The 18,884-nt window shown below is 40.7% G+C and overlaps 1 protein-coding gene across 13 annotated transcripts in view; it reads right to left on the minus strand.

Annotated features, from left to right (window-relative positions):
* LOC134864186 (rap1 GTPase-activating protein 1-like) overlaps positions 1-15,322 on the minus strand; it is a 41,246-nt gene extending 25,924 nt beyond the window's left edge. For 11 of the 13 annotated variants that reach the window (XR_010165809.1, XR_010165811.1, XM_063883018.1 and 8 more), the window contains exons 1-2: positions 15,137-15,322; positions 5,332-5,367 (exon numbers count right to left, since the gene is read on the minus strand). Coding sequence is in view for 11 of the 13 variants with exons in the window: in XM_063883018.1 (XP_063739088.1) it covers positions 5,332-5,367; positions 15,137-15,180 (80 nt within the window). In the remaining 2 variants the exon portion in view is untranslated. Of the gene's footprint in view, positions 1-4,109; positions 5,117-5,331; positions 5,368-15,136 lie in introns of all 13 variants that reach the window. The other 2 variants (XM_063883025.1, XM_063883012.1) reach the window with 1 other exon arrangement.
* Between the last annotated feature and the right edge of the window lie 3,562 nt (positions 15,323-18,884).

Raw genomic sequence — 18,884 nt, forward strand, 5'->3', positions numbered from 1 at the left:
GCATCTGAATACATTTAAATGGATTCTTCTGATGCTCTCTTTCTAAAGTAATATGAATCTAATACCTTCCTTGTCAGCCTCCACCTATTCTACTGAACCTTCTGATGTTTGACATCAATTAATTTAAGCACTGTCGACAATCCCCAAACACAAATCATTTAACAAGCACGCCTGTAAGTGGGCTTCAGAGGTCAGACATCATCACATCCAGCTGTGCTGCTCACTGATCTCGTTTCCCCTGTGTCATCGTATATTACCGCAATGACACTGAAGAGTTCAGATATTAGGGAACAACCTCCCTGTTAAATGTTTTCAATACGCCATGAAGTAGCAACACCTGCTGCCTGCCTTCCATCAGTCCTGCAACAGGCAAACACACGAGGAGACCATGTGCAATAAATTACCACACAAATAGACCTTGGAATAGCTCTGTTTTCAGGGTCATCCTTCTCTACCCCCTCGGATCTGAAACACTCAAATAAATATGCGGATGAATTTCTTTGGTGTGAAACCATTTCTCTGAGCGTTGTTTATAGTGTATGAGTTACTTGTCATGTGTGTGTGGCTTCACAAGGACCCTCCAAATATTTTTTCCCAGATGAAGGGGAATAAAAAGATGGGATTTTCATTCAAAAACAGGTTATCTTTTGATAAAGTTCAGCTTTATAAATAACCTATATGTTATATGTAACATTACATTTTATACAAACATCTTAGTCAGCTTTGTTTGAATTATTTTGTGTCTGAAAGGGAAGTAACACAAAGCCTAACCCTGGGCCTTTCCCCAATCTGTTTTGGAAATTGTAAAACCTTCTGGGCCTTTTTGTCGGACAGCTTTAAAAGTCACCCCTGCCACAATCAGACAAAAGCAAATATTGGACTAAATTCAAAAAGCAGATAAGTCTGAGAAGCTGTTTGTTCCCCAGGGAACTTTACCTACTAAAAGTCCTTTCATACAAAGAGTCCGATATGAAATCCTATTGAAAAGTTCTTGTCGAGACCGGAATTACTCACTTGTCTGTCTGAGCACATTTCATAGGAAGTATGGGAAGAATCGGAATAAACTCTATTTAAAAATGTGCTATATGTCTAAATGCAACATGGTTGGTCTTGTAAATACTAAAATACATGTGGGGTCTGATGCGTGAGGAGACTCCTCAATGGGTTCCCTTGAGCCCACATGTCCCCTGACAGCTGGCCATATTCAGTATGCATTAAAAGGCCAGGTACAGCAGGTGGTTTTGAATAAAGCATGTTCATTCACCAATGTGTCCCGATTTCCAGCTTGCGTATACCTCCCCATGTCACTGTCCACATTTCCTTGGAAATGCGCCCCCTGGGGAAATCACAGCCATGCAGATGTAACTTTTCAACAACAGGGGGTCACTGCGGGATCACCTTGTGCTCTTTTGTGTTGGAGATACTTGTGTGTTCAGTGATATTAAACTTCTCGCACTTTGATCTATGAAGCGTGCATCACTCACATCAATCATGACAAGAACAACCACGATATGATCATGTAAGTTCCCATGGGAGATTTTTTTTAAAAGTAGAAAAGCCAGGAATAGAAAGTCCTTTTCTTCCCACTGGCTTGTCACACCATTCTCAGCATGACAGGTGTCAATAAACCACCCCCACAAGCTACAGTATATATATATATATATATATATATATATATATATATATATATATATATATATATATATATATATACACACACGCACATCCGCAAATGTATACACAATCTACAAACACAAGGCATAAAAGACCCTGTCCGCCTCTTCAACACCTGAAGACCTGTCCCGTGAAGGTACTGCAGTTTGAAGGCAAAGGGGTGTTCTTTAAACAAGCTGACAGAACATCTTTACTGCAAAAATCTTCAAGATACAGATAAAGTAAAAGCGAAATGTCCTCTCAACGTTGCCTGGCACTACTCTCACCCTTCAAAAGCCTGCTGTCATCAGAGCTTTATGTTTTTCAAGACAGTGTGCTGAAGCTGGATGGTGGATGACATGTTAGGATTTGGATTATTGAGATGGGTAGAACCAGCGGCAAGCTTGTCACTTTGCTGCTATATTTGGTCAGACAGCAGGAGGCTCCGGCAGAGACAGTCTAGTCTGATCTAGCTTGACAGTTTGCTCCTCCACTACGTCCGCTCTCACAGACAGCTCAGACTGATACACACAGATGAGCGTGCACAAGCAAACTGACACCCGTCCGGGCTTGGCGGCGCTGATGTGGGCGCATGTGCAGAGGAGACAGACGGAGGATGATTCAGAGTGACATCTCATGGGAAATCAGGGAACACAAACAGTAGATACTGTGACACCTCTAAATTGTTTATGGAAAGGAACAGGACATAAAGGAGGAAATGGGCGTAGAATTTAGAAAGCATCATAAAAATAGAAACAAGTATTGCAAACCACAATTTGGAAATAGATAGCAGGGTAATTCAGCAGAGATATAAAAAAGCCTGTTTTTAGAACGCTATTACAAACAAAGTAAAATAAATATTTGATCACCCAGGAAAAACACACACAGACAGACACCTTGTCCCTGTGAAGAATGCCAAATACGGGAAATATGCTCGAGTTTCTTTAGTTTATCCATCTTGAAAACCAATGCATCATTAATATAGTTTAGGAATATTACAGGCTGAACTATGCAAATTGACATCTTGTTACCACTAGAGGGCAGAAGACAAAGGGCAGTGCAACCAAAATCAACATCAAAAGATCCCCTCCAGACACTTTTAAAAACACATGGAAATACACTGCTTCAATGAATGATTTATCTGATTTGGTTTCCCCATAAAAAAACAGATTTAAATCCACATTCTACATCTGCTTAAATGTAATCTTTTGCACATAAAACTCAAGTCTTAATTCCAGAAAATCAACTCTCAGTGTAGCTGGACGTTTCAATTTATCACATTACATCTTTTCAAGCTGCATATTTGCCTCTACGTATCCAAACCATTTGCGATGTCACAATTGCATAGTTGGGATGTCACAAAATCCTCTTGTAGATGGGGTATGTAAAAATGTGCCTTTTAGGGTCAAACTCTGCACAGGGAAGCTCAAACATCTTAGTCGAGTAACAATAAAACACACCGCTGTGCGGACAGTAAAGTCCTTGCTGTAAAATATACCGTTCATGATTTTGTGAAGAAACAAAATGAGTTTTATGGGTAGAAAGAAATAATGATTCATTTTCACGGCACTTATAGCAAAACTGGTTTCCTAACTGATCAAGTTTCGTATGGTCTAGGCTGAAATGGTACCAAAAGTCGCATCTGAGGGAGGTTCAGATGTGTCCTGAATGAAAGTCAGGTAATCTGAAGCAAAAGACAGTGGGATCAGTGGCCAAGTTGTTTAAAAGGATTGACAGGAAGTTATACAATAAACAACCTGCTACAATAATCCATCATGCTCCAGGGACAGAGAGGCAGAGTGCACTTTGTATCTGGACACATGAACGTATTTTTGTAGGACAGAGTGAAAAGGAGAGGCTCTTATAAACCGTCTCAGTGCTGCCATTATCCACACTAACCCTCCTCTCCCATTTCCTCCCATCAGGGGAGTTTAGCAAGGCAGGATTAAATCCAATTACAGGTTTCCCCCCAGATAGGGAAACTGGGCTTGAGGATCATCTGTTTCTTGTGAGTGACCAGATGGAAGATGGTCATTTAACAATGAATCAACAACAAGAGTGAGAGGATCAAAGATCGAGCACTTCCTCACATTTAATACATTTAACAGATTAGGCGTTATCGCCCATTGAGCGCACATACAGTGTTCTGAGAACTCATTATCTGCATATCATCTTTGCAAGAGTGGGATAATGAAATGAAATGGTATAAATTAGAACTGACATTTAAGTTGTACAGAGAGAAAAACTGTCCCAATGTAAATCCTCAGTAAGCAAGAAAAGTTGCTGCTTTGATTGAAAACCTCATTTTAGTGCTCCTGTAGGGTATCTCTACAAATTAGGTTTTTATCATCCAACATCAGAACATGAGTTAAGACTACCAGAAGGCAGGCTATTCTATTATTATAAGTATTTGTTATCCTTAAAACTATCTTCAAGCATTTTAACAAGAAACTCACCAGCATTTTCTTGGCCTTCCAATTCGGAAAGGTGAGCACGGCATTTTGCTGAGTTGAGGAAATAGTTCACTTTTCTAATTCCCAGTCACTTCCTGTCCACCATACAGTACCTGGAGTAAGATTTGGTCTCTGGCTCTCCCATTTCCTTTTAAATCTAGCATTTGCCCTTAAGCTTGACAGAGTCAGAATCCTTTCTAAAAGCCACAGGTGTTGACAGAAATGTCTTTCTTCTTGCTGGACATAAACACTGATGATTATGTAAGATAATTCAATTTCTTTTAAAACAATGGGAAGGATCCTCCAATTTCATTTGTCCTTGTTTGATGAATTCCTCCTGGCTTTGAAGACACGCATGACTGTGACGAACAATGCTGAAGGCACCATGTGTGTCACTGCTCAACTCTTAATACATTTTGTGACACTGTTCTCTTCTTTCTCCTTCTGTCATGTCTTCTTATCCACTCACTTCCTTTGTCTTTCTTCCTCCTCGTCACGCCCACAATTCTTTTGTCTCCTGTGTTGTTTTGTATCCTCTTTTAGATTCTCCAAACGCTCTCCCTCCTCTTCTTTTTGCACCATGAGCAGAGGTTGTTTTGTTACGGTCTGATGCAGTGTTAGCCCGTTAGCCACACTGCAGTCCCTAAAACAAGCCCGGCCACTGCTGAGTAATGCAGGCCTGGCAGGATACTGCGGCAGATACTGTTATCCCGCTGCAGGCAGACACACAGGTTTGAGGGCCAGATTCTCATGCCACCACACCTCAAGCTTTCAGGAATAGAGTGGTCTATCTGCAGTGGCAAGAGGTGTGCATGCTCAGCTCCCTGCCTGCCTCCCTGTGCCACTCACAGCCTTCGCCCGCACTGCAGAGATAGCAGCAGGGACCAGGCGTCTGTTTCCCCACTGCTGTCTACCTTCCACTGGCTCATTCATCATACTTTCACTGAACTCGCTGGACTGATTCACACATTCACAACATTCAAGGCCGTAGTCAGGGACGTGGAACTCCACTACAGTGTCAAGAATTGTAAAAAAAAATAATTATTCCAAACTGATTAATATTTTGAATGTCTAGGATACTTCTTGTCATGCTCATTTCATTAATTCATCTGTCACAGGACCATGATCACATGGTATGGAGCACAAAGAGTACCACTTATGTTACTCAAGGACATTCTTCGAGAAAGGCACACATTACTCAACAAAGCAAAGAAGAAAAACTCACCATAAGCTCCTGGCCTTGGAGAATGTCTTGTCCACTCTAAAAAAAAAAAGAAATGAAAAGATACAGTTTTTATAAACAGTATTAAGTAAGAACTCATTTCATGAAATTGTGTTTGACTTTTTTTATGTTGTTCTGTGTCATAAACAAACTAACTTGACCCATATGAACCCACTATTACCTGTACATACAACTCCTCCAAAAAGAATACATAATTCCATTTTAAATTGTCACACTAGTAAGAGAGACATGAAATTGTTATGCAGTAGCACCACGTGGCAGCTAAGTGAATCCTAAAACATAGTTTCTAGGCTCTTTGATGAAAAGAGGGTATGGTTGACCATCTTTTAACACTTGCAAGACATCCATGGAACAAGGAAAAAACCTAGAGGATGAAAGGATTACAACCGGCCCCTCTTTACTTCTTGTTTATTAAAGTTAAAGTATAAAGAGGATGAAAGGACGAGTACCATCTTTTTGTTTTTTGAGATAAAATGAGTCTATTGAAATAACACAGTGTTCATTCAAGGATAAACTATCATCTGTCCTGAAACCACCCTGGATAAACAGATTTCGGAGCTGAAAACACCCAGATGATTCAACGTTAGAAAGCTTAGGATGCAGCCTAGTGTTTCTGCCAGTAGATGGCACTGTGTGTGCAACGAAACCTCACGTCTGAAGTTCAATTCATGCAAAACTTGGCAATCCCACTCCTCATCAACCAAAAAGCTATGTATTATGACATAAAGGTCCATAAGCTAACCGGACATCACAATCATAAACACATATTACAACTTCTCTTGGGATGCAGCACTTGACTTCAATGTTAAAAACAAAGAGGATATTTAATACGGGTAAGAGTTGCACTGTCCCAGAGAATGACTCAAGGCTGTGAGTCTGTCTCTTGTGATAACGGGTGGTGGTGACACAGGGAAAAGGGAATGTGTAGTATGTCTCTGAGGAATCCTGCAGCTGCCTCCAGGTGACCTATTTTGACCCCTTTAACAACTCTGAGAATTAAGCCACCAACAAGGTAAAACAGAACAGAAAAAGTCCCCAAGCTGTAAGGTTGATTTCAGGTTGTTTCCTCCCCTTGCTGTTGACCTTGTCTCCTATGACTGTATGGGTTCATCGCTCAAGTCGCAGCTGCTGACTGCTCTCCACTCTGCGTTAACAAGGACAAAAACCCCAGAGTGCTTACCGCTTACTCATCTTTTCATCAACATTATTCGTTTGCATGACACAGCAACACCCGAGGGATCAGACAACCAATTCTGGAAAGAGATGTGACTCCCGCTGTATGGGAAATGATGTCTACAGACATGCCAGAAGGATGTGAGGCTGGAAAATACTTTTTAGTCAGCATGCTAACATGCTCACAATGTTAAATATACTGAATTTAATCAGGTATAATGTTTGTCCTGTTCCCCACTCTAGTTCAGGGGAATTTCTGCGTAAAACTGCATGTCAATCCATCCAAATGTTTATGACATTTCCTTCAAAACCACTTCTCAACGCCATGGTGGCACTTGATGAAAGACTTCACATTATAAACATAAGCCCATGAGTCAGGCTACAGAAGGAGCTTCTGTTTTCCTTCATACAAACGCCAATAAAAACTTCAATTTATTTCAGAGTGCCCTGTTAACTAAGTGGTTACAGTGCATGCCATGGAACTGCAACATCCCACTCTAGCCTTGGGGTATTTGTTGCATGTCATATCCCACTTTCTTTCTCACTCCATTTCAACACTACTATCTGAAAAAAGGCCTTAAAGTAGAAAGAAATGGTTAATGTATTGCAAAAAGAGGTACAACCAAGTTTGCACTTCTTCTTTTGTTTTGAGAAATTCTCAAAAGATAAATGAAAGCTTAAAACTTCCTCCTTCTCAGAAAACGGTGTCCGTAAGAGGAAACCGACCTTGGGGGGTTTGTTTGCGGAGTCACAAATCAACAGACTTGTGTTGTTACAGTAGGACGTCGCCTGATTCCCCTCTGTGCAGAAGATGGCTCATGATTTTTACCCTAGGTCTCCATGTGACACATACTGACACTGAGCTGGATTTTGTGATGCTGTTCTATTTCAAATCTACCACCAGTGTTGATTTCACTGAGACTGACAGACACAGGAGTGCAGATAAATCAGAGCTGCATCCTTAGTGCAATGCATGCTGGTCCTTGGGAGAGAGCCAACACACTTATGGGCTGTCGGCTCTGCTCTTGCAGAGTCTGAGGAGAGGAGAGCTGTTTTTATATGTACTGCATCACTAAGAATAACATTGTTTCTAAACCTCATCCTCTGCTGCACCCATTATCAGGTTTCAGGGAATTCCCATAAAATGAAATCAACCAGGGTGTGTCCAGGTTATTGGATAAAGGCTTGAAACTCAAATACCAAAACCAATTGAGAACTTTTCCAATAGAAATAGCAAACCCAAACATGATACCCAAAACCTAAGATCTCATATCAACATAGATAAAGACATTTTGTCATAAATTATGAAAACAATAAGGCCCTTCTATATTCTTACGCCAGACATCCAAAGCATGTGCCAAATGTTGCACTTCTATGACATATTGCTTTAATCTAAAGGGCTACGTAAGCTGTCTGATGACAGAAAATATGTTTGTTTTCAGTGAGGGGACATTCTCCATCCCCAGAGCATATATCCATTAAGCTTCTCAACACTCACATGTAATTCAATAGATGTAACTGATGGCCATGAGGGTTGTGCAATAGGTCGACGTTGTCAGTAGATCTGTCTGCGTACGTGCAAACTGTGAATATGTACATACAGTAAGTCAAGTGTTAATATGTATACGTCTTTTATTGTGTAATATTTATCATTTTTATATGTAGAATCACAGGACGGAGCACAGAGAAAATGTCCTTTATGGGGACAATGAAGAAAACTGGATATATTGGCCACAGGAAGAGCTTCTTACGGTCTTTCCTATCATTCACTTCACATTTAACAATTATTCAAACATTATGAGAAAGTTGGTTTGAAGTACAGAAATACTATGTCTAATAGAAGTTACCATGTTATAACTTTTTTATTTATTTATTTAAAACTTAACTCAACGGTAAAACATGAGATAAAGAAAGCAAACCTGTGCTGAGCAGGACAGAGCACAGATAAAGTCACAGAGCCAAAAACAGCAGGACACAAAAAACACCCAGCCTTATCAGCAAAACAAAGAATAATCTGTCCCCCTCTGAGAGGACAACGGCTGGAGTGGACAAAAGTATGTGCCTGCGCTAACGCATTTGTTTGCAATGAGTCATATTTGTACATTCAAAACACACGTTGAAAACAGTTTGTGAAGCCAAGTAACGCATGGCACAATAAAGGAACTGGGATGGCGTATCCAAATTTTGCGACAACTTTTAAAGATTCTTCTACGCTCTCTGGTTTCCATGTAAAAGGGATAAGAAGGCTCAAGGCAGAAACACGAGGCCATCACCGTGCCGAAAGCTTTAAGAAATTGTTCATACAACCTAATCCGCAGTTTCACATTTCTTAATTTCTTCCCTGCTAAACTTTTTGTACATTTTCTTGACTTGAGGAATTAGGAAGGGTGTGCACTATGTACAGAGTCAGCAACACCGCTCCTGGCAAGTAGGTCACCAGACAGGGCTGAGGAGTCAACTGGGAGGAAATCCAGCTTAAAGCAAAGCATTTTACTAAAACTGCTGCAACAACATGTGAAATATAAGAGGCACTCTGAGTGGCAACAAACACATCTCTAACCAAATTATCTTAAAAGGTCCGGGACTATTTCTAAACTACCACGCTAGCTATCAATACAGCCTTTCACCATTTCATTTTCAGATGCTTGCGGTTGAAATAGTATAAAGATGCTGGAAGATGACCCTTTGACATTAATATTTAAGTAGCTGGAGAAATAGAACCACCAACTAAAGTATTGTGTATTATTGTGCATACTATGACACAGTGAGAGAGACATTAGCATTAACTTCTATTGTACATCTATGGATAAAAACATTATTCCAGTGAACCCAGCTTGCTCAGAAATGATTCCTCTTCCCTATGGCTACTTTACTTTTTCAGTGAGGTAATATAATTGTTACACCCAGTTCACCCAGTAAGAGCCTGCAAGTCTAGCTTTGGGTGTAATACTATGCAACCAAACAGGAGTGGAAAGGTCACGTAGGCTAGCTGTCATCCACCCAATCGAGAATATTGCTTTGATTACATTTCGCACACACCATGTCATAGCAAGTAGCATAACCATTAGCATCATTACAGCATTAGCCACACCTAGGACTCAGAGCAGCCACAGTAGCAGCTCTGTGAGGCTTTACTTTGTGGCACAGTTGAGTGGATGCTAACAGTTTCCCAAAAACAAAGTAGAATCGGAGGATGAAACCCTCTTTATTAGTCACATACATGCACACAGCATTTAACCCATCCTAGTGCTAGGAGCAGTGGGCAGCTATTGTGCAGCGCCCGGGGAGCAACGGGGAAGGGGGATTGGAGGTGTCCGGTGCCTTGCTCAAGGGCACCACAGCAGGGCCTAGGAGGTGAACTGGGTCCTATCCAAGTAGCAGTCCACTTCCCATATACGATTCCCAGTCCAAGCCCCTACTGACTGAGCCACTGCTTGGAACTGCACTCCGCCGCCGACGGAGCACGAGGTGTGTGCTTGGTTGTTGATCTTGAAAAAGGCCTCAGGGCCACAAAGTCTACTGAAAGAACAGATGCATATGGATTGTGCAACTTTTTTTTCTCACTAACATGTGTGTTTCAAGGGATCAGCAACTCATCCCAATGCTTGCGGTGGGTGTGTGTGTGTGTGTGTGTGTGTGTGTGTGTGTGTGTGTGTGTGTGTGTGTGTGTGTGTGTGTGTGTGTGTGTGTGTGTGTGTGTGTGTGTGTGTGTGTGTGTGTGTGTGTGTGTGTGTGTGTGTGTGTGTGTGTGTTACTTTCCCAGTATTTTACACATTGTATACCATTCCTAATCTTAGTGTAGCCTGCTAACTTTAGCCGATTAGATCAAACGATATATATATATATTCAATTAAGACTGCAAGGGAACCTCATTAGTATTGCAAGTATTAAGTCATAATTCTAAGTACTGGACAAACTGCAATATCGCTTATGATCATGCTGGATGAAGAGTTCAGAAAACAAATGACATTCATCATGGGGGTCAATACATGTGTGTACAAAATGCTATGGCAATCCACCATACAGTTGTCAAGATATTAAACTAAAAGCCAAAATGTCAACCTGAATGTGCTGCTGCAGAAAAAGTCATGGGGTCACTGATGTCAGTAGGAGTCATCCTCTGGGGATCATAAATGTCTGTGCAACATTTCATAACAATCCATCAAAGAGTTGTCGAGATATCTCAGTCTGGATCAAACAACAGCGGGACATTTACTCAGCAAAAACAGGACGGGGGGGATGCCTGGATGAATACAATATTCTGAATAAGGTCTTTATCATATTATACAGTAAACACACATTCTAGTTTTCTGACTGCACTTAAACTTTCACTCTTTCTTTCTTTAGGAAGAGCTGGATCCTGTCAGAAATAGAAAACACAGAGAGAGACACACGCCTGGAGCAAAAGTGAACAACATCTCTGTGTATAATGCTCAGGGTAGTAATAAGAAACATTTATCAAACAACACATCACCAGACCAATACTGTATACTGTATTTTGACCCAGCCTGGACTGAATGAGCCCATTGACAGAGAGAAATGAGTGTAAAGTGGTTGAAAGTCCTCATTTAGCTACAGTACAGTAGGATACAGTGTTTTTGAAATAACACACACACACACACACACACACACACACACACACACACACACACACACACACACACACACACACACACACACACACACACACACACACACACACACACACACACACACACACACACACAAAAAAATACAATACATATTAGTTCAGGTGTGTTCTGTAATGTGATAGTTGGTTGGGAAACTGTTCAACATTCACTTCTTGTTTACTTTTATCTAGAAACTTATCGGTTGTTTAATCTGCTCTTCTGATTTAGTCCATCTGGTTATGTACAGCAAACTGTTTAGCTGCTTTAAATGAAAAGCTTTTTTATCAGCCAAACACTGGAGGGCTTTTATAGCAGCAACAGGTATTGTTGACATTGTGTGTTTAGTGACCCCAAGGAACCTGCTACTCCGATAACATCCAATGAACATCAAGATATAGAAATGTTTTTGTTAAATTGTTTTGAAGAAGGTACGGAACGAAAAATATGCAGCCACCTGGTTAGATAAAGAAGAACAGATTAAAGGTAACGAAGCCCATTTGAAACCTTCAAATCGTGTCATAGTTGAACAGTTTTTGCTCTCTTGTTGGTGTATGGACTCTTGGTACCTTTGTAGCTCAGTATCATTGTATCATTATATTTTATTGGGTGTGTTTCAAACCAAAATGCCTCTCTGGGACATTCAAGACGTACAATCCAAACAAGAAATGTGTGATCAGTCTTTGAGTCTTTGCTGTGTCGAGAAGAATTATTTTGAAGCATGACCGCAGCAACTCACCAGCCGGCCATTCTGGGAGAGTATGGGAGTGCAGAGGAACTTTAACAAGCCTTATAGTAAACATCTGTTTTTGTTCTTCATAAAATTAAAATAAATTGACAATTTGTAGCCCACCATGAGCTGCAGCTCACCCAGTGCCTTGCCACCCCACACTTCTCCGTGGATGGCTTGCCATTGTGAATACGAATGTGAATGTCAAAGCAAATATGCAAGGTGGACTGACTGAGTAGGCAATGAAGAGCCCTCTGGCTGGCTGCTCTACATCTCCTGTTTGTTTTGCCACTGCCCTTGGAAAGGTACTTGAATGGCCTCCTATTCTCAAGTAGCCCTGCCTTGAGATGTAATCATCTTTTGTCATGCAAACATTTGCTTTTGTCATACAACGAGACTCTTTGCAGTGTCTTCCTGTTGTCCATGGTTCTATATTCAATACAATAAGGCTTCTTCTCACTATATGTGTCTCTGTTTGAGTGTGTACCGAGAGAGATGTTGTTTCTTAATTGAAATTAAATATGAAACTGTATTTGTGTGATTGTAGCTTTAGACACTAGATAATCACAAATCAAACAGAGATAGAAGACGCTTGTTTTGCGTATTTACATCAGCACTAGGGAAACATCTAAAGCAAGGTGTCATCAAAATAGAATAATTATTTCCTTCTTATGGGAGCCACGAACTACACAACAACTTCATACTATAGTTATTTTTACTGATGGAAACACCTTTCCACAGTCTGTAGCCTTAATTACTTGAAAAGGAAATAGTATTTCAAATGTTTTTTATCTGGTAAAAGGAAAGAGAAAACAACATTTTTAATTGAGCTGAACAGAGAATGCCGACTACATCTCTCGCCTGCTCAGATTAGAGAAACTATGCCAGTCTTTCCACTTGGTTGTTTTTGAACAAATGCATTCCTCTAATGTTTCTATTCGCCGCTGCAAAACACAGCAACATTGTTCATGATGCCTGAATGGTCAGCATGATTTAATAGTTTATGAGCAGACAAACACCGATACATGTAGAGTAGTAGCTACAGGACATCTCATGTGACTTTAACAGAGCAGATCCAAAGAATTGAAAGTAAAAGGATTTGAAAGCTCAGTGTTGCAAAATCATGGTCACATCTGACATCTGACTCTGATCCTGCCAAATGACAGTATCCAGTAAAAATAAGTCTTGTGGTTAAAAAATAGAGGTGGATATAACCTACTCAAAGCAAAACCAAAAAAACGAACAAATGACTACTCAAATTAAGTGTCAGCTCCATTAATATTTGATGCCATAGAGCATGCTGCGTTAGAGAAAGACCAAAAGACAGAGAACAGAGCGGCTGCGTTTCCTTCAGTGAATGCCAGCAGGATGCAGGGGGCAGAGTGTGTTACAGATCACTCACTGATGCAATCAGACTGACCTATCCAAATGCCAAAGACAATGACATTCAACTCCACTAATAAACACAAAACATTTTCTTTGCTTTATGTACGCTATGAAATGGCTAATGGATCTGTACACGTGCAAATGATTGGAATTTATTGATTAGAAAGTAAAAATCAGGTATCTAATGAGGTAGAGAGATCTATAAAGAGGGCTTGACACTTAATGAAAGTTGGTCAATTTCACCTTTTTTGGCATATTTGAGGATGTAAGATCCGTGACCACCACCATCTTTGTGCTGCTCCTTAACAATATTGCGGCCGTTAATCAAAAGTATATATTGCAAGACAACCACTTATCGTCCACCTTGAAATCTTTTACTTTGTAAGCACTCGCGATTTAAGCATTAATCTCAGGTTTGTGTTGCTTACATTGAGTAGTGTTGCCTCTTCTTTGCCTTATTGTGGTGCAACAAGCCATGAGGAGTTATATGAGTACTTCCCCCCAAAGCTTAAGGTCACACACAGGTAACAGACGTCCCCTCCCCCCGCCAAAAGCCACAAGGGGCAACAATGATTCCATTCTGCACTTGAAAACAAACCTCAAAGAGCAACAGAAAGATGAGTGTTATGCTTTATTAGATCTTATTACCAGAATAAGACCAACTGGTTATCTTGACAAATGTAAGTTCAGATGATTGGCCCATCTCAGGTAAAATAAAAAGAAACCCACGAGGGCTGTCTCCCACACAGTTAATGAGACACAAACAGAAGTTATGCCCCCGTTAATCCCACAAAGCAAAATCTAGCTTAAGTGGTGACACCATAAAAGCTAATTCCCAATTTAACATGCTGTAATCCGCTTGCAATCATAGTAGTATCACAACACGGGCGACCGCTTAAATGAATTGGCCAATCAAGTTGACCCTCTGGAAGCCCGCTGCAATCAGCTAGCTGAAGACAATGTTGAAGTGCATATCAAGCATATCATTAAACAATGTATGCATTATCAATATCATGATTACCAGTCCAGGAAATCTACAAAGAAACCTCTGAGGGAAATTCTAACTAAACTAGTGATATGACAAAGTGTTGCCAAAATTTCTGCAAATGCTTCCTAGCATCACTGCTCATAATTCATTTCTCTGCGCACACACATTTGGGACATTAAAACTGTGGTCACTGCACCAAAACGTCCACACATCCCACCTTATCTACAAGTACATTCTCCACGAGATGTTACCAAAAGGTTTTTCAGACTTTCAGACTCCAACATACGCACACAAAAATATATGTATACACAGAACTAATGGCAGTGAGGCGTGCAGTTGCATTGGAACACCTGTTCACCTTCTGGTCACTAAAAAGCTCTTTGCTGACTGTGTGTCTGCTGTGCAGTACCCTGTAAACTCTGAAGTTGGCTACATAACAACAGTGGTGACACAATCACCTACTGACAACATTCACATCGATCGTACCTTCATACTTTTTCCTGTAACCTGCACCATACCTACTTTTCCTCTCTGTTTTTTAGCTACAGATAATGCCTTGCCATTGCTGTACAAAACATAACCCTTAATGTTTCATTTTCAAGCAGGAACAGCAGCCTGCTAAGGTCCATTCAATGAAAGAAAGCCCCAAAAATGACAACCGAGACATTTCAGGAAAAAGCTATTATCATAAACATGCTTCCCAAGCGAATGGCACAGACACAAATGCAGACACAGAATCTGCACAGACACAAATGCAGACACAGAATCTGCACAGTCATCAAACAGGGAGACAGAAACACACACTCACAATCACACACACGAGACCAGTGTGTTATGAAGAGGTTAAGTTGTTCTACATGTTATTAGGATATATATTCTTACCCTCCATAGGCTCCAAAAGTGAAACTCCTCTTTCTCTGCGGCATGCCGGCTAATGGATAGCGGGGAGTCAGTCAACTCAGGGCTGAATGGAGCCAGCACTTGTGTCACTTACGCTGACAGAGCATGTGTGTGTATGTGTGTGTTGTTATGCTTTGCCTGCTGTCTGAGTTCCACTCCCGCAGCCTCGGCTATCGAGCCCTGCCTCTTCCTTGCACACACGCCTCCTCCTTCACAAGCAGGGGGAGAGACAGCCAGAGGATGAGGGGAGCAAGGAGGAGGGGGGGCTGCTGCTGACCATGCCAGTCTCCCAGGGAACCAGGAGAGAAGTGGCAGCCTTTTTTTTTCACACACAGCTACATCCTCTCTGTAATGCGTTTACATCACTGAGGACACAAATGCAAGTGTTTTTTTAATTCTAAATAAACAGTGATACTTGAAACCAGACAAAAGGGATAGCGCAAAAATACCTAAGTTACTTGATTCTTTTTTTTTTAATGGCCACAGGCAGAAACAGAACAGGAGTTCTTGGCAATGTGAGAGTTTGCTTCGATTGAGTCTTGCAACACTCCCTCCGTGTCACTTCAAGGCAGCTGGTTAAACAAGCTAGACATCAAACAGTTCATCATTCTTCACAAATGTCCTAATGCAGGGCCTTGCCCAACAACCACTCCTGCATGCTGTAGGTAAAGACCTCAGTGAACACGTGTCTAATCTGCCATCCATCTCCTTCTGCATTCTTAGTTTTTCCAAGCCAATTACTTATCACAAAAGGAGAGTTCATGTAGCTCAGAGTTGTCCTGCTTTATTGCCAGCCACATTGATTTAAGTGAGTATGTCTGGACACAGAGACTGTCCTTTAGCAGGCTGTTGAGTTTGATAAAGTGGCTGCAGTAGCAACATTAAGGCTGCCATGGACTATTGAATAAAGAGGAATCACAGTTCATCAGCCAGCTATCTGATAAACGTTAACTTCCAAAACATTTGCACTATGTCGCATGAAACACACTCCAACGTAGCTATTACACATTTTTTGTGAGACTAGGTTGGCGGGACAGAGTAAAATGTGTCAGATGGGTAAAGCAAAGTTTTCAAGTGCCTCTAAATCATGAATAAATACAATCTCATGATCCATGGTTTAATCTCCCCAAGGACCAATGATGTCCTCATCACATTAAATGCAAAACACTCATAGTTACTGAGCACTTAGTTAATTAATGTGCCCACCAAATAAGCCCCATCATGCTGATAGACAATTACATCATCTCTCCACATACTTTCCCCCGTCCTCTGAGACTGCAGTTTTCTAATAACTATTCACCACAGAACCACATTCCTTGGACGACCTTCCTTCGGGAATGGATTTCACTTTGGCCCTGCGATCATGTATCTGACCGGACTGATCTTTAGTGTACAGAGGCTTCATTGATCATAGTGATTATTGATTTATATTAAATTCTTTACGATTTGTTTTATCCATACAGTGGGCTCTAGGGATGCAAATGTCTGTCCTCTAGTCAGTCCAGCATTATTTGAAAGAATTCAAGAATCTATAGGGTGAACAAACATGAAGGTCAGTAAAGCCTTTCATTGTTCCCACAGGATCAAGTCGAATTACTTTGATGATCCCTGACCGTTCCTCTACTGATACCATGAGGTTGAAATGTGTGGTTCTGAGTAAATTGTCTCAACAGCTATTGTGTCCATATTCATGCCTCCTCAGAGCAATGCCATTGGTGATATTTTAACAATTGTTAGGTCAACATCTTTTTGTCCAGCCTATCCTAACTATAATGAATGAAATATGAACATACAGTATGTTTACAGTTTACATCTACCTTATCCAACACGCTCAGTTACTTTAAACTGAAACAATCAGAAACTTGTTTTTATCCACCAGAAAGCCAGCTGATCTTTCTTTCATCCTTGGCACAGCCACTGCCCAACTTTATTTGAGTGCCACTCTATCGATTCAATGCCTCAGTCTTGGGTGCTAGCTTCAATCACGTCTGTCTGCTTTTCCCGACAATTCAATTAGCTAAAGCAGCTGTGGCGTGTGTGAGGCATTCGAATGGCTGCAAAGAGGCCTTTAATCACATCACCTCAGGAAAAACCCCAAGTCCTCACAGCTACCAGCCCTGGCTCCTCTTTTGTCTCTAAGGAAGTGGACAGGCAGGAAGACCCTTAAGAGGACAAAAGAAATGGAGATCTCTCCCTGATATCCATGACGTCAGACCCCCAGAAACTACTGATACTGCAACACCAGCAAAACACAGACCCAGACATAAACAGACATAGTTATTCCTGTGTCCCTGTTAGATACATGCTATCATTTCTACAGGTATAAAATCCTCTTGTGTGTGGGAAGCTATACATCCCATGAACTTATTAATGTAATTACAGAGTAAAACAAGGGTAGCAGCAAACAAGAAATATGAGGGGTCAGAGTTGATGTAAAACAAGGACAAAGGAGTGGAAAGAAAAGAGGCAAAGAACTTCATTCATCCCGTTTTGATTTCATGGGGCAGGAAATTGCTTCTGAGGAATAAATATGCATAAAGCCTGACTACAGAGAAGCAGACACTGATTAAGCAGGCAGTGTTAGCCATGTCTTTGTTAAGGAGGTGCGTCGTAATTTATCATTCAGTTCTTTTAAAAAGAAATCTAATTTTCTATGGGTCGGGGGTTAAGTGTGTTAAAGGCTGGGGAAACATCATAAATCAACTGTGATACAAAGCAATTTGAGGTTCAGGGCAAAGTATGGCTCTGCTGGCTCAACAAAAGCATTGTTTGAATACAAAACCTAAAAACAATTCAGCTTTACGCTCTGTTTATTCTCATTAATATTACATTGTTGTCTACCTAGGCTTTCAGTGGTTTCAAAGCATTGCAAATAAAATCAATACAAAATGAACTGTTCTTTACATGTTGCTGTATGCTCAAATCGCTTTTAAAAATAGTACCCAATCTTTTAAATTATCAACTTTTTTTGTATCTGATCGAGGTTATTGTAGGTACTAATATTCAGTCTGAAGGGGCTGATGTTTTAATTTGGAGAGGTCGTCTGCCCTAAAAGAAGTATATAATCAGCTAGTGAAAAACCCTTAAAGAGTCGAGTAAATGCACAGTACTTGAACACTATCGTCATGAACGCACTGCCTATGGCTTGTGTATGTACTCTAAATATTTTCCACATCCTCAGCTGAACAAGGGCTACACATACACTTGTATTTGGAGAGGGTGAGTTTGCGGAAAAAGGGGTGCCATGCAAATATTTGAAAGGAGTGGATATTCAAAGGGCAATTGTGCTTCAAAGCATGAGGAAATAAGTCAAGCCTTATCTCTGCAAGTATTTCATTTCCATTACACTTCTTGAAAATTCAGGAGCAGGCTGAGCGTGCGTGACTGTAGGCACGGCAGACGTAATTACTCAAAGCTATTTGTTAGTTGTGGACAGCTTTAATTGCTTGTCAAGTCACATTGAGCAGAGGAAAGTCTAATACTTAACTTGACTAAACTTTATTGTCACATCAAAGGAACTGAACAAATATTTAATATCATATTTGCTTTGTAACTCCGGTTATGTCAAATTTGCATCAGATTCTCACCATCTGCACAATTTGTAAACAAACTCCGGGAGTAAACACTAGCAGACGTCTGAAAATACCAGTTGAAGAGAAGTTACAGTACGGGCTGTTGACTGTCTGACTAGCAGGAGTGGAGCAAACCTACTGAACCATCCTTCTCCCAA

The sequence above is a fragment of the Eleginops maclovinus genome, chromosome 1 (assembly GCF_036324505.1).
Source record: "Eleginops maclovinus isolate JMC-PN-2008 ecotype Puerto Natales chromosome 1, JC_Emac_rtc_rv5, whole genome shotgun sequence".
Taxonomy (NCBI): domain Eukaryota; kingdom Metazoa; phylum Chordata; class Actinopteri; order Perciformes; family Eleginopidae; genus Eleginops; species Eleginops maclovinus.